This window comes from Eimeria acervulina, genomic scaffold (genome assembly GCF_000499425.1).
Source record: "Eimeria acervulina Houghton genomic scaffold, Eah_scaff410, whole genome shotgun sequence".
Lineage (NCBI taxonomy): Eukaryota > Apicomplexa > Conoidasida > Eucoccidiorida > Eimeriidae > Eimeria > Eimeria acervulina.
Window position 1 is genome coordinate 9,808 of NW_013549824.1, and position 13,095 is coordinate 22,902.

General features: G+C 49.7%; 3 protein-coding genes across 3 annotated transcripts in view; all 3 read left to right on the plus strand.

Annotated features, from left to right (window-relative positions):
• EAH_00037240 (hypothetical protein, conserved) overlaps nucleotides 1-1,584 on the plus strand; it is a gene marked incomplete at both ends in the record, with an annotated part of 3,356 nt that extends 1,772 nt beyond the window's left edge. Inside the window, 5 exons of the mRNA XM_013395537.1 lie at nucleotides 8-252; nucleotides 411-451; nucleotides 801-906; nucleotides 1,017-1,086; nucleotides 1,334-1,584. Of these exons, the coding sequence (XP_013250991.1) occupies nucleotides 8-252; nucleotides 411-451; nucleotides 801-906; nucleotides 1,017-1,086; nucleotides 1,334-1,584 (713 nt within the window). The remainder of the gene's footprint in view (nucleotides 1-7; nucleotides 253-410; nucleotides 452-800; nucleotides 907-1,016; nucleotides 1,087-1,333) is intronic.
• A 1,699-nt stretch (nucleotides 1,585-3,283) lies between these two features.
• On the plus strand, nucleotides 3,284-3,748 carry EAH_00037250 (hypothetical protein, conserved; the record flags this gene model as incomplete). Its single annotated transcript, XM_013395538.1, has 1 exon — nucleotides 3,284-3,748. The coding sequence occupies one exon, from the start codon at nucleotides 3,284-3,286 to the stop codon at nucleotides 3,746-3,748; it is 465 nt and encodes a 154-aa protein (XP_013250992.1).
• Nucleotides 3,749-7,232: 3,484 nt separating this feature from the next.
• Nucleotides 7,233-13,095, plus strand: part of EAH_00037260 (DNA polymerase I, putative) — a gene marked incomplete at both ends in the record, with an annotated part of 7,500 nt that continues 1,637 nt past the window's right edge. The window contains 11 exons of the mRNA XM_013395539.1: nucleotides 7,233-7,399; nucleotides 7,638-8,964; nucleotides 9,176-9,887; nucleotides 10,220-10,350; nucleotides 10,533-10,669; nucleotides 10,868-10,976; nucleotides 11,171-11,383; nucleotides 11,507-11,599; nucleotides 11,976-12,148; nucleotides 12,375-12,597; nucleotides 12,980-13,084. Of these exons, the coding sequence (XP_013250993.1) occupies nucleotides 7,233-7,399; nucleotides 7,638-8,964; nucleotides 9,176-9,887; nucleotides 10,220-10,350; nucleotides 10,533-10,669; nucleotides 10,868-10,976; nucleotides 11,171-11,383; nucleotides 11,507-11,599; nucleotides 11,976-12,148; nucleotides 12,375-12,597; nucleotides 12,980-13,084 (3,390 nt within the window). The remainder of the gene's footprint in view (nucleotides 7,400-7,637; nucleotides 8,965-9,175; nucleotides 9,888-10,219; nucleotides 10,351-10,532; nucleotides 10,670-10,867; nucleotides 10,977-11,170; nucleotides 11,384-11,506; nucleotides 11,600-11,975; nucleotides 12,149-12,374; nucleotides 12,598-12,979; nucleotides 13,085-13,095) is intronic.

Below are 13,095 nucleotides of genomic sequence, written 5' to 3' on the forward strand. Positions count from 1 at the left end.
GGTAGAGGGGCTTCGCGCGCCGCGTTGGGGGGGATGGGATATGGTGCTGCAGCAGCAGCAGCAGCAGCAGCAGAACAGCAGCAGCAGCAACAACAACTGCAGCAGCAGCAGCAAGAAGAAGAGGCTTCGCGGTCTGCTGCTGCTACGCTGCAGCAAATCAATCGCCTGGAGCTCCAGCTGCTGCAGCATGCCCGCTACTTGCGGCGTCGTGTTGCTGCACAGAAGACAGAAAGGCTCCTCGGCCTTATGCTGGTGAACCCCAAACCCTAAACCCTAAACCCTAAGTGATAAGCAATGAAATGCAACACGCTCCGCACAAACGGCTGACAGAGCATCCCCTGCAGCGCCCAAACAAGCGAGTTCCCACTCTACTAGGGTTTAGGGTTTAGGGTTTAGGGTTTGTGGTGCAGCTGGGGAAGCCTCAGCACCTGGATGAGTTGCTGGATCGTCTGTCTTTCTTGAGGGGTTTAGACGAACACTTTGTCTTCTTCCTAAATGAAAAAATTAGAGAGGCCCTCAATGCAAACCCTCCGAAAACCCTCGCCGCCACGGCCCTGCGTGTCCTTAGACAAAGGCAAACCCTAAACCCTATACCCTAAACCCTAAACCCTAAACCCTGGTTTATCAGTGCGAAACCCTATGCCTGAAAATCCGCTTCCATGCGGTTCATACAGCACCGTAGACACTGCTTCTGACGCTCTTCATTAGGCTCCTTCTCACGCCCTCGGGTTGAGGGTTGAGGGTTTAGGGTTTAGGGTTTAGGGTTTAGGGTTTAGGGTTTAGGGTTTGTGGGTGGGCAGGTGCACGGCTCGACTGCGGCTGGACGCCGCGGGGAAGGCGAATTTCGTTGGCATCGTCGCCAAGGCATTTCAAGACCCCGACGCAGACCTAGGGGCTCTCGCAAACGTAGGGTTTAGGGTTTAGGGTTTAGGGTTTGGGGACTGGGGTTTAGGGTTTGGGACTAGGGTTTAGGGATTGGGGACTAGGGTTTAGGGTTTGTGGGTTTTTGCGTGCAGAATGCACTGCACACCACCGAAGAAATCGAAGACTTTTGCGAATGGCTGCAGAGTGGAATTTCTTTCGGCAGTAATAAACCCTAAACCCTAAACCCTAAACCCTAACCACAAGCCAGTGAACCCAACACCCTTAATCCTTAATTCTTCAGTCGCAGTTCCTACGCTTCTGCATTTCCTGTCTAGGGTTTAGGGTTTAGGGTTTGTAGGTTTCGTATGCTTACCCGTTGAGTGATGTGTTGTTGTTCGTGCTGTTGTTGCTGCTGCCTCTGCTACGTCTGCTGCTGCTGCTGCTGCTGCTGCTGCTGGTTTTGCTTCAGCTGAGACGAAGCGTCTTTCGAGTGCGCAGCTAAAAACAATGCAGCAGCTGCTGGAAGCAGCAGCAGCACTTCACCCTGCAGAGGGCCAATTCTTAGACCGGTGGAGCGAAGGAATGACATTTAAACCCAACGCGGAGGTACAGCGCATGTGGGACGAAATACCTGAACCGCCTCAGCAGCAGCAGCAGCAGCAGCAACAGCAGCAGCAGCAGCAGCAGCAGGGGTGGGGGCAAGAGGAACAGCAAGAGTAGGGGCGAAAAATACGGCAGCGATTTCCCAGAAGCAGCAGCATGCAGCAGCATGCTGCTGCTGGTAATGCCGAAGCACCAGCTGCATTAGCCGCAACAGCCAGTGCAGCAGCAGCAACAGCAGCAACAGCACTAACAGAAGCAGCAGCAGCAGCAAGAGCAGCGGGGTGTATTCTGGCCAATCTGAAGCTCACACGCTTCGCTTCTGAGGGGAAACGAATTTCATTTTAGGGTTTAGGGTTTGGGGTGTATCGGCAGCGATCGCATATTTCCGGTGTATTCCTAGCTCACAACTTCGGCATATTACCAAAGTGAACTCCACAGCCCCGTAACCAACAGGCCCTTAGGATTTAGGGTTTAAGGAGGAGGCCGTGCACGAAGCCCCTGCGGATCTAAGACAGCAACTCCCTTATCTTTTGTTTTCCTGGGGAATACCCTGTGGAAATCAAAAGGGGTTTTGTGCTCCTGTCTGCGCAATGGGTGATAATGCGGCCAAATGAGGTAAATACAGATTAAATTTGTGTGATTAAGCCAGTCAACTCATGGCTTGTTCGAAGGGTTTAGGGTTTAGCATTTAGGGTTTAGGATCTACAAGGGAGGCCAAACGTTCTACTTGGAATTAATGGTTAATTCTTAACTTTCAGAAATTTCATTTCCGTTTTGCAAGCGGATGCGAATCGGCTCCGTTTGCAAGGCAAAATCATGCGGCAATGCCGAAGCGGAACAGCGAAGGAAATTCAGTGAGAAACGACACTATAAAAGTTGTTGCAGTGAACTAAAAGGTAGTTCCACCCATATTTCATAGAAAAGCTTTAAAATTAGGGTAAAATCCACCAGAAAATGGTATCGAGGGCAACCAACGGTGTGCGGGGTGTACAGACACCTGAACGACTGCGACGAATGAAGGTCGGCAATTCGCCGTCATTTTTATTTTTTCTGCACATTTTCCGCAAATCTTTTTCAACGAATGTTGAAATATCGCTAAGGAGTTTACATTTATTCAACTTTAAATATTGATGCGTGAAGCATACTAAAATAATAATTAATATTAATGCATTTCTCTTGGGGCTCCACCTGCCTCCGAGATTGCCGATTTCAGCGGAGTTTCCACTTTCTGTCCGTCGCCCCACAAAAGGGCACTTTAAACCCAAAGTGTTTCCCTTTTCCTATGATTGTTTGGAGTTTTTTCTCATGAAGAGATTTGCATTTCTCAGAAACTTTGAAAAGAAGCAATGGCAAGGGAGGTCTCAATTCAGAATAAGTGACCTTTGCCCGTTTGCCCGTCGCTAGAACCGTCACCAGAAAGGCGCCGCGGTATTCCTGCAGAATTTGCAACGGAAATAAATGCATTTGAATTAACTTTTATTTGCGACTGATCGTTTTTAGCAACGTTTACCTCGAAACTACCCGAAACGAAACGAAACGAACCTCTGTGCCGTTGACTTGTCGCTGTGCTCCTCCCACTTCCACCACTTGAACTACCTCGAGGTGTCTAAATTGCAACAATAAATTGGCAGTAGAGCTGCTATTGGTTGCAGCAGTTGTGGCTACGGCAGGAGGAGGAGGAAGAGGAGCAGCAGCAGACCCGGTGTTTGGTATCTTGGCTTTGTTTGCAAGTTGTTTTGCCTCCAAACTCCTTCCAAAGAGAAGAAAGACGCCTGAGCTGCGGCACTAGCTGATATATTTTCGCTCTGAATCGAGGATGAGCCAGAGCAGCCTGCCCCCCGATTCGGCCCCAGCTGAGGGTTCTTCTCACAAGAGAGAAAGCACAGTAGCAGCAGGAGAGCGCGACGCCACTCTCTTACAGGCAGGGACTTCTTCCCCTCGACGGTACAGTACGCGAAAGAGTTCGATAGGCAGCGCGGGGGTCCCTGCTGATGCACCTTTAGAAGAAGGGCCGTCGCAGGTGTCTGCTGCTCCTACTGCTGCAGCAACGTTTGGAGATGGTGTGGGCGGAGAGGAGCTGCTGCAAGAGACGAATTTGCTGCAGCCTCCTTTGCCTTCCTCTGCATTGACGATGAGCGTAAGGGAATATTTAGAAAAAGAAATCGTCCCGGCCCTCCTACCCGCCTTGGCCGCCCTCTGCGAGGAACGGCCCCCAGCCCCCGTACAGTACCTTGCCCACTACCTCTTAGAAAAAAGCTATCAAAACAACCCCAAACCCTAAACCCTAAACCCTAAACCCTAAATCTTAAGCAGAAAGCGCAAGCAAGAACTTAGGCCTTCAGAGTTTGTTTAAAGGTTTTAAAATATTATTTGGATCTCCACAAAGATTCACCCGTTCAGACTAACAACGCAAAGCGAACGCACCGCATGCGCTGGATGCAGCTTCTTGAGGGTTTAAGGCTGAGGGTTTATTAGGGTTTTAAAACACCCGATGCACCTCAAACCCTAAACCCTCACACCCCGTACCAAAAGGGCCGCAAACCAGGGTTTAGGGTTTAGGCCGGGCCTATGCAATGCCCCTAAAAAACCCTAAACCCTTAAAATCCTAAACCCTCAAAACCCTAAACCCTCGTGCGTCTTGATCTTTGCAAAGACGGATTAACAACTCAAACAAGTTTTAAGTTCTCCTTGGAGGCTTCAACGCACTGAGAGCCTCGTTCGAAAGGAAAAAAACTAGGGTTTAGGGTTTAGGGTTTGGGGAGAAGCAGCATGTCGGCCTAAACCCTAAATAGAACTCCTGGCCTCGATTCAAGTCGCTACCTGTGGAGACAAAAGACAGAAATAATACTCTGCGTGCTGAGCTGTCTCTACAGCCCAACAGGCAAACCAGTGCTGCAGACAGCAACGAGGCAGCGAAAGAAACGAAGAGACGAAACACACAGCAAGCAAAAGCAGCTAAAGAGAGACACACGCTAATGATGCAGCAGCAGCAGCAGCACAGCGAGATGTGTTTGTCTTTGTTTTATTTGTTTTAATTGTCTCTTTTTCTTTGCATGCCTCTGTGTTTGTGCCGCTCTCTGTCTCTGTCTCTATATTTATTTTTACTTCATCCTCGTTGTCTTTCTGTCGCTGTTTGTGTGCGTTTCTCTATCTTTAAATTAAATTTAATTTCTCTTTCTTTTTCTCTGTCTCCAATGCCTGGGCTCTATCTCTTTCTGTCTCTTCTCTCCTTGACTTTCTTTTGTTTTGCTTGTGTTGTTTTACTTCTCTTGTTTTATTTGTTCTATTTGTTTACGTTTGCTTTATTAGATTGTTTGTTTTGTTTTATTTGTTTTATTTTTCTATATTTGCCTTTCCGTTTTATGCGTCTAATTTTTCTGTGTTTGTTTAATTTGTGTTATTTATTTTGGTCTTCTTCGTTTGTTTTCTTTGTTATTATTTGTTATTATTTGTTGTTATTTGTTTTAATTTACTCTATTTTAATCTTCTTTATGTTTGCCTTCATTTTAACTCTATTTTCATATCTTTGTAATATTTCAAGCCCTTTGTTATTTTAATACACTTGTTTTGTTTGTTTTATTTGTTTTATTTATAATATGCATTAGGTTTATTAGTTTTATTAGTTCTACTTAAAATACCTTTTGAATCCTTAATATATATATAAATATATACATATACATATATATACATATATATACATATATATAATATATATCTATATAATATACATATATCTATATAATATATCTCTATATAATATACATATATCTATATAATATACATATATCTATATAATATATATAATATATATATAATATATATAATATATATATAATATATATATCTATATATATAATGAAATTACCTTTTTAAGATTTGTTTGATTTGTTTGTGCTGTCTGCTCATCTCTTCGTTATTTGTGTGCACGCCTTCAGCAATATACTCTAGTGCTGCATTTTGCTGCTGCAGCTCCTTATTAATTGCTGCTGCGCGTCCTTCGAGCTCTCCCAGCTGTACAGACACCCAGCAGCAGCAAACAAACAACAGCAATGCATATAATATATACCCAGAGGCTCCTGCTGCTGCTGCTGCTGCTGCTGCTGCTGCTTCTGCTGCTGCTGGCGTTTGCTGCTGCTGCTGCTGCTGCTGCTTGGTTGGGTGAACAGCTGCGCCACAGACCCCCACCAGCTCTTGAGTCCCTTTAGCAGATATTTAGACGTCTGCAAATTCTCTCCAATTGCCTCCGTCGTATTGGCTATGCGCTCCAGTTGCTCTGAAAACAATAAGGGTTTAGGGTTTAGGGTTTAGGGTTTGAGGGTTGGGCGCGCGCTGCAGGGTTTAGTGTCTGGTGTTTAGGGTTTAGGGTTTAGGAGTAGTTGAAGATCTACACAAAAGACTGCATGACTCTGCACCCAGAAAGCGAGGCCAAGGCCTTAGGGTTTAGGGTTTAGGGTTTAGGGTTTAGGGTTTAGGGTTTACCTGACTGAGCCGCGAGCTGCATGGCTGTGTGTTGTGAGGTTTCGTTGGTCTCTCCAACAATTCGCAGCGAAGCGACTAAAGAAGATCTGCATTGCTGCTGCAGCTGCTCTATCTCAGCATCCGGGTGCTGCTGCTGCTGCTGCTGCTGCGGCGCCTCCAGCACCAGCTCCTGCTGCATGTACTGCTGCTGCTGCCCGTAATGCGGCCACTGCAAGTACTGCTGCTGCTGTTGCTGCTGCTGCTGCTGCTGCTGCGGTGTTCTCCACGAGTTCCACGAGTGCGAAGGACCCTCAGAGGGCCCCCTAAACCCAGCAGCACCACTGGGCCGCAGGGGGGCCCCCTGGGGGGCCCCCACTGAGCTCTGGGGGGCCCCTAGCCATCCTCGCGAGTTTCTGCTATATACATCTTCAGGGGCCCCCGAAGGGCCCCCAAGCGTCGAATTGACTGAGCGTTGAGCAGACCACTGCGCAGCCATTGGGGCCCCTAAAGCGTGGCTTTGGGGGCCCCCTTGGGGGGCCCTCGATGAACCCCTGGATGAAAGGGGCCCCTGGTAGGGCCCCTGTTGAGGCCCCTGGGGCCCCCTTAAGTTCGTTTGGGGGGGCCCTTGGGGGTCCTCTTGTTTGGTGGAGGCGAAGAAGAACATGAGGGGGAGGGGCCCCTTCCTTAGTTTGTTATGGTGCGCACAGACGAGGGACGGGGCTTAGGAGATAAAATAAATATAATTTAAGAATAAAATACAGAAAAAAAAGAAAAACAACAGAAATTTAGGGGCTCTGCTGCCTCCAGTTTGTGGTGTAGAGCAGAGCGCTCTAAGGACGATGAGGGTTTAAAGGGGTATTAATTGCACTTTATTTTCTTCTTTTATTGCTTTAATTTATTCTTTATTTTTAATTTATGCAAATAGACAATAAAACAATCAGAAAGCAGACCTCCTGCAGCGCAGTAATATCTCAAAACTGAAGGGGGGCCCCTAAGCCTGCAGCCGTAATGGGGGCCCCCAGCCTGCCGGGGCCCCCATCGTTAAATATATTTAATGCGGTTTTACATTCGTTTATTTGTTATTTATTTTTGTTTTTATTTGTATTTCTTTTCCTTATACCGAAGCTTCAGATTTCTGGGGGCCCCCCGCCACTGTTGGATCTCCGGGGCCCCCAGGACACGACGCCCCCCTAAACCCTACCACACCCTACACCCTAAACCCTAAACCCTAAACCCTAAACCCTAAACCTTAGGTTGTAGATTGTGAACTGAGGTTTTGTTGCAGCAGAAGTCTTTATTGTCTTCAGATGCAGGGGGGCCCCTCACCAACTTCGGCGAGCCCCTGGGGGGCCCCCGGGGGGCCCCCCAGGGGGCCCTCGAGGTTTTATAATGTAGAGGCCCCTCGCAGGCGTTTGGTTGCCTTCGAATTCGCAAAGCCGCCGCCGCCTCCGCCGGCAGCGCCTGTCAGTGAAACGTAAGCGTGCAGAGAGTGTTTAGAGCTGATGTTTAGGGTTTAGGGTTTAGGGATTAGGGTTTAGGGTTTAGGGGGGTTGGATACGATGCAGGGTTTGCCGCTCATGGTTTAGTGCTCAATATTGAGGTCCTAGGATTCTGGGCTCAGGGTTTAGGGTTTAGGGTTGTGGGTGTAGGGTGTAGGGTTTTGGGGTTTAGGGTTTAGGGTTTAGGGTTTAGGGTTTGTGAGGTGCGTACAGCGAGGCTATTGAGAGGTTTTTGTTTAATTTGCTGTCTACTGAGGCCCCTGACGGTGCTTCCTCCTCTCCTCTGACTGAAGATGGTTTCTTTCCTGCAGCAGCAGAAGAAGCAGCAGAAGCAGCAGAGGCAGCAGCAGCAGCAGCAGCAGCAGCAGGCGAAGCAGCAGCAGCAACCGATGCAAGCGGCGGCGCCCCCTGGGCTTCCTCTCCTTGGATCAGCTATGGGGGCCCCTCTAATTCTGTTGGGGGCCACCCCCTTACTCCTCAGGGCCCTTTGCCTCTGCAGCAGCTGCAGCAACAGCAGCAGCAGATGCGGCAGCAGCAGCAGGAGCAGCATGCGGACCCTGGTGATTTGCCCTTAGAGGAGCAGCTGCAGCGGCTGCGCCGTCTAGCAAAGACGAGGGGCCCCCGGGGGGCCCCCAAAGAAGGGGGGGGCCCCCAACCTGTGCAGTCCGACATCCGCTCGTACCTAATACCCTGCAGGCAGCAACAGCAGCAGCAGCAAATGAAGCAGCAGCCGCAGCAGCAGCACGAGGAGTCACAAGAGCAGCAGCAAGGGCAATCACCACAGGCGCAACAACATCAACAGCAGCAGCAGTTGCAGCAACAGCATCAGCAGCAGCAACAACAGCAGCAACAGCAGCAACAGCAGCAGCAGCAGCAGGAGTACGAGGACGAATCATTGATGGGGTGTACGTCAATCTCCCGGTTAGATGAAGACGAGTATATGATGACTAATATAAGGGAGGCTCAAGGGGGGGCCCCCTTCATATCTAGCGATGTGGGGGCCCCTGTCTGTGCTTCAGATGGGGCCCCCCCCCCCAGTACCCTCTGCAGCCCTGCTGCTTCTCTTACAAGTTCTTTCTCTTCTCCTGGGGGCCCCTCATCTCCTGAATTCATTGACAGTCCTTCTGAACCACCATCAGAGGAGGGGCCCCTTTCAGACATATCGGGGGGCCCCCCAGGGGGCCCCCCAGCAGAGGGCCCCCACGGAAGGGGTCCCTTAGGGGGCCCCCCTGGGAAGGGCCCCCCTGGGAGGGGCCCCCCAGGGGGCCCCTCCTTCGCCTCTGATACAACTGAGGGGGCCCCCCAGGGTGCTGATCCTGAGGGAGAAGGGGGGCCCCCATTGGGGGGCCCCCCTGTTGACGGTCGAGGGGGGAAGAAGACGGCGAAGAAAGGAGGTAAAGAGACAAGGCAGAAGAAGACAACACCAAATAATAAGCAAGGAGATGAAACAACAAAACGAAGAAAAAGAAACAAACAAACCCTCGTCTTTAATCCTGTCGCTGCATGGGACTCATTGTGCAGCAGCTGGCTCCAAAAACCGGTAACTCACCAATTAGGGTTTAGGGTTTAGGGTTTAGGGTTTAGAATTAAGGTTCTGGCAAGTAGCTTACACAGTTAGGAGGGTTTATTGTTTAGGGTTTAGGGTCAAGGATCTGAGAACGCAAGTTAAGGGTTAGGGTTTAGAGGTAGGGCTCTCTTATTCCCTTTTAGGGTTTAGGGTTTAGGGTTTAGGGTTTGCTTATGTTCTGCAGGAGGTTCATTTCCTGGGCACTTTGAATTCTTTTTCGAGTTTTGTCTCTGCTAATTTTCGCGATTTGTCTTTGGGCGCCGAGAGCGGCGAAGCAGCAAATCCTGCTGCATCGCCTCTACTGGGGGCCCCCGAGGGTTTAGGGGGGCCCCTTGAGGGTTTAGGGGGGCCCCCAGAGGGTTGCTGTGGGGCCCCTGATGGTGTTGATGAGTACAGGGTTTGGGTTTGTTCGACTTTGCTGGAGGACGGAAGCATTTCTTCGTTAAGCAGCAACAAATTGCATCTAAGTCGGTACAACAGCAATAACTCTTTTAGAAGGAGATTTCCTTCTCCTGTTGCTGTCCTACTCAGCAGCGGGTGCAGCGCAAACTCAACCCAAACCAGCAGCAGCAGCAGCAGCAGCAGCAGCAGCGGGGGCGGCCCTGAAGAGAGGCCCCTGAAGGAAGCTTTGGGGGCCCTCCATCACCTCGCAAGGGGCCCCCCTATAAACTGGCAGCACTTCGTAATCCCCCTAGCAGAATTCGCGGTGCAGCATCTGCTGCAGCTGCAGCAGCAGCAGCAGCAGCAGCAGGAGGGGGTAAATGCTGCTGCAGTTTGGGATTTCTTAGAGGATTTGCTGCTGGAAGGGAGGAGGGGCCCCCAGCCTGGGGGTTGTCTGCTGCTGTGGAGCGCTCAGGAGGCCCTCAGACCCCTTATTGCACACAAAGCCGAAATACGTAACCCTAGAAACCCTAAACCCTAAACCCTAAATTCTAAACCCTAAACCCTTGGCAGCCTATAGCGCTTCCCCAGCCTGGGGGTTGTCTGCTGCTGTGGAGCGCTCAGGAGGCCCTCAGACCCCTTATTGCACACAAAGCCGAAATACGTAACCCTAGAAACCCTAAACCCTAAACCCTAAATTCTAAACCCTAAACCCTTGGCAGCCTATAGCGCTTCTTGCTGTTTCTTTCGGTTCTTTCCCTCGCACTAGAGGTGTCGCCTAGCCTTTGGCACCCGCAGCTCAGGGTTTAGGGTTTAGGGTTTAGGGTTTAGGGTTTGAGGTTTGCAGCTCTTCACCCCGCGTGCTTTCTTGATGTCTCGCTGATGACTTGGCTTTGGGCCCCCGACAACCCCGACATATCTGCTGCTGCTGCAGCACTGAACGCTGCAGCAGCGAAGCTGAACCTGCCGCAGCCGTTTGTACGTCCTAGGGTTTAGGGTTTAGGGTTTAGGGTTTGCAGTCTGCGTTGAGCTGTGAGGAAGCTGCATGCGGTGCCAATCGTCCAGCAGGCGAATCCCGGCGATGCACGCAAACCTCAAAGCCCACGCTTTAGGCTTTAGGGTTTAGGGTTTAGGGTTTAGGGTTTAGGGTTTGCGTTTAGGGTTCGATGGCGAGTTCGGATTTGGGGGTTTCTGAGGGCAGCAGTTTTATTTGGTTGAATTCGCTCAATGCAAATTGCACAACAGCAAACATTGGGAGTGTTCTGGCGCCCTACATCCTCTCTCAGGGCTTATGCAAGTACCTAAACCCTAAACCCTAAACCCTAATCAACCCCTACACTGACGCTAGTCAAACCCGAAACCCTAGTCAAACCCTAAACCCTAGTTGGTCCTGAGATCCTAAAGAGGCGCTCTCTCCTGTTTGCTGGGTGGGCGGTTTTGGATTTAGGATTTAGGATTTAGGGTTTAGGGTTTAGGGTTTAGGGTTTGTATATAGGGTTCTAGTGGAGCAGGAGGTACCGGTGGCTCTGCTGTTATCCCTGATGGAGGCGACAGGCGTTGCCTGCGACGAAGCCGTCCTCAACCCACACAAAGACAAATTGCAGGTACGGTTTAGGGTTTAGGGTTTAGGATTATGAAGTGTTTAGGGTTTAGGGTTTCGGGTTTAGTCTTTAGGTTTCCTGTTTCTCGTGTATCATTTGCGATGTACTCCCTTTGCTTTTGGCTCTAGAGGTTTGAAAAATATATAATATCTAGGGTTTAGGGTTTAGGGTTTAGGGTTTTTGCATGGATGCTGCAGGCTGAATTAGAGGGTCTGTCAGCAGCGTGCTGCGCTGCTGTTGGTTTTTCTTTTTCTCCTTCTTCCCCTCAACAAGTTGCAGATATTCTTTATAACCGTCTTCGCCTTAGGGCCCCTCAGGGGGGCCCCCAGGGGGCCCCCCTGGAGGGTTTAGTAGGGGGTGTTGAGGAAGACAAAAGTCGGAAGCTCAGCACCGATGAGGCTGCGCTGCAGGTAAACCCTAAACCCTCAAACCCTTAAGAGTGAACACGTAACGACTGCGGTATATCGAGGGTTTAGGGATTAGGGATTAGGGATTAGGGTTTAGGGTTTAGGGTTTAGGGTTTGTGGTTGCAGAGCCTCAAGGACTGCCATCCTGTGGTGCCTCTGCTCCAACGCCACCGCCAAATATTGAAGCTGTACAGCACATATATCTCCCCCTTAACCCCCGTAAACCCTAAACCCTAAACCCTTTGAACTTAAACCCTGGATCTCAAACCGTAAACCCTAAACCCTACCCCCAATTCCCTCTCCCCACTGCCGTGACAGAGTGCATTAGAGCGCCGACTAATAATTGGCCAAATATTGAAGCTGTACAGCACATATATCTCCCCCTTAACCCCCGTAAACCCTAAACCCTAAACCCTAAACCCTTTGAACTTAAACCCTGGATCTCAAACCGTAAACCCTAAACCCTACCCCCAATTCCCTCTCCCCACTGCCGTGACAGAGTGCATTAGAGCGCCGACTAATAATTGATGGTTTTGGGCTAGGGTTTAGGGCTAGGGTTTCGGGTTTAGGGTTTAGGGTTTGTGTATCTCTTCAGATTTTGCCGAGTTCAGAGACGGTTGTTGCTGAGGGCCTCGTTTCCTTTTGCGTGCCCCCGGGGGCCCCTGGGGGGCCCCCCAGGGTTTGTGAAAAGAAGAAAGAAGGAGGGGGTTTAGGGTTTAGAACCCCATGGAAGTCTGCTCAACCTCCTCAGCAAGCAGAACTCCCTCGGTAAACCCTAAACCCTAAACCCTAAACCCTGGTGTGGATGTTATTAACCTTAAAAGCTGTGGGGCCTGCTTTTAAATGAGAAGCTGAAGAGGCGTTATATATCCCCTAGGGTGTAGGGGTATAATGTGAGTGTTTAGGGTTTATTGTTTAGGGTTAAGTTTGTATGGGGTATAGTGTAGTGGTTAGGGTTTAGGGTTTAGGGTTTAGGGTTTAATGTTGTGTTTAGGGTGTATTGTCGCTGGAACCAGACGCGCACAGTGACGGGGCGTTTGTCTTCTTCTAACTGCAACATGCAGACAATACCCAAAGAGGTTTCAATACCACTGAGGTGTACAGACAGCTCAAATGAAGATACGCAGCTTCTCCTAAACTGCAGGGAGGCATTTAAACCCTCTCTGCAAGACAAACAAATCCTTATATCTGCTGACTTCGCACAAATCGAAATGAGGGTGCTGGTCCGTACAGGGGTCAGGGTTTAGGGTTTGGGGTTTAGGGCTTAGGGTTTTGTTACAAGATAGTATTGCTCGTGGGTGTTGCTCTTCGCTGTCTGTCTTTGGAGCTCCACGGCTCAAGGCTAAGGGTTTAGGGTTTATTGTTTAGGGTTTTAGGGTTCAGAGTTTAGGGTAGGGTATAGGGTGTATTGTTCAATATTTGTTTTGTCTTTTAGTGTTTATGTTTTAGGGCTTACGGGTTAGGGTTTAGGGTTTAGGGTTTAGGTTTACGAGTATTTAAGGTTACGAGTGTTAAGGGTTTCGAGTGTTCTGGAAAACGATGGCTTAGGACAACGAGGGTTTAGGGTTTAGGGTTTAGGGTTTAGGGTTTGCATTGCAGGCTCACTACTGCGGCAGTGGGTATTTGGTGGATTTCATCAAAAATGGGGGTCGCGACATTTACACGGAAATCGCCGCCATCTTTTGGGGGATTCCAAGCCCAGAGGTTTCACCGCA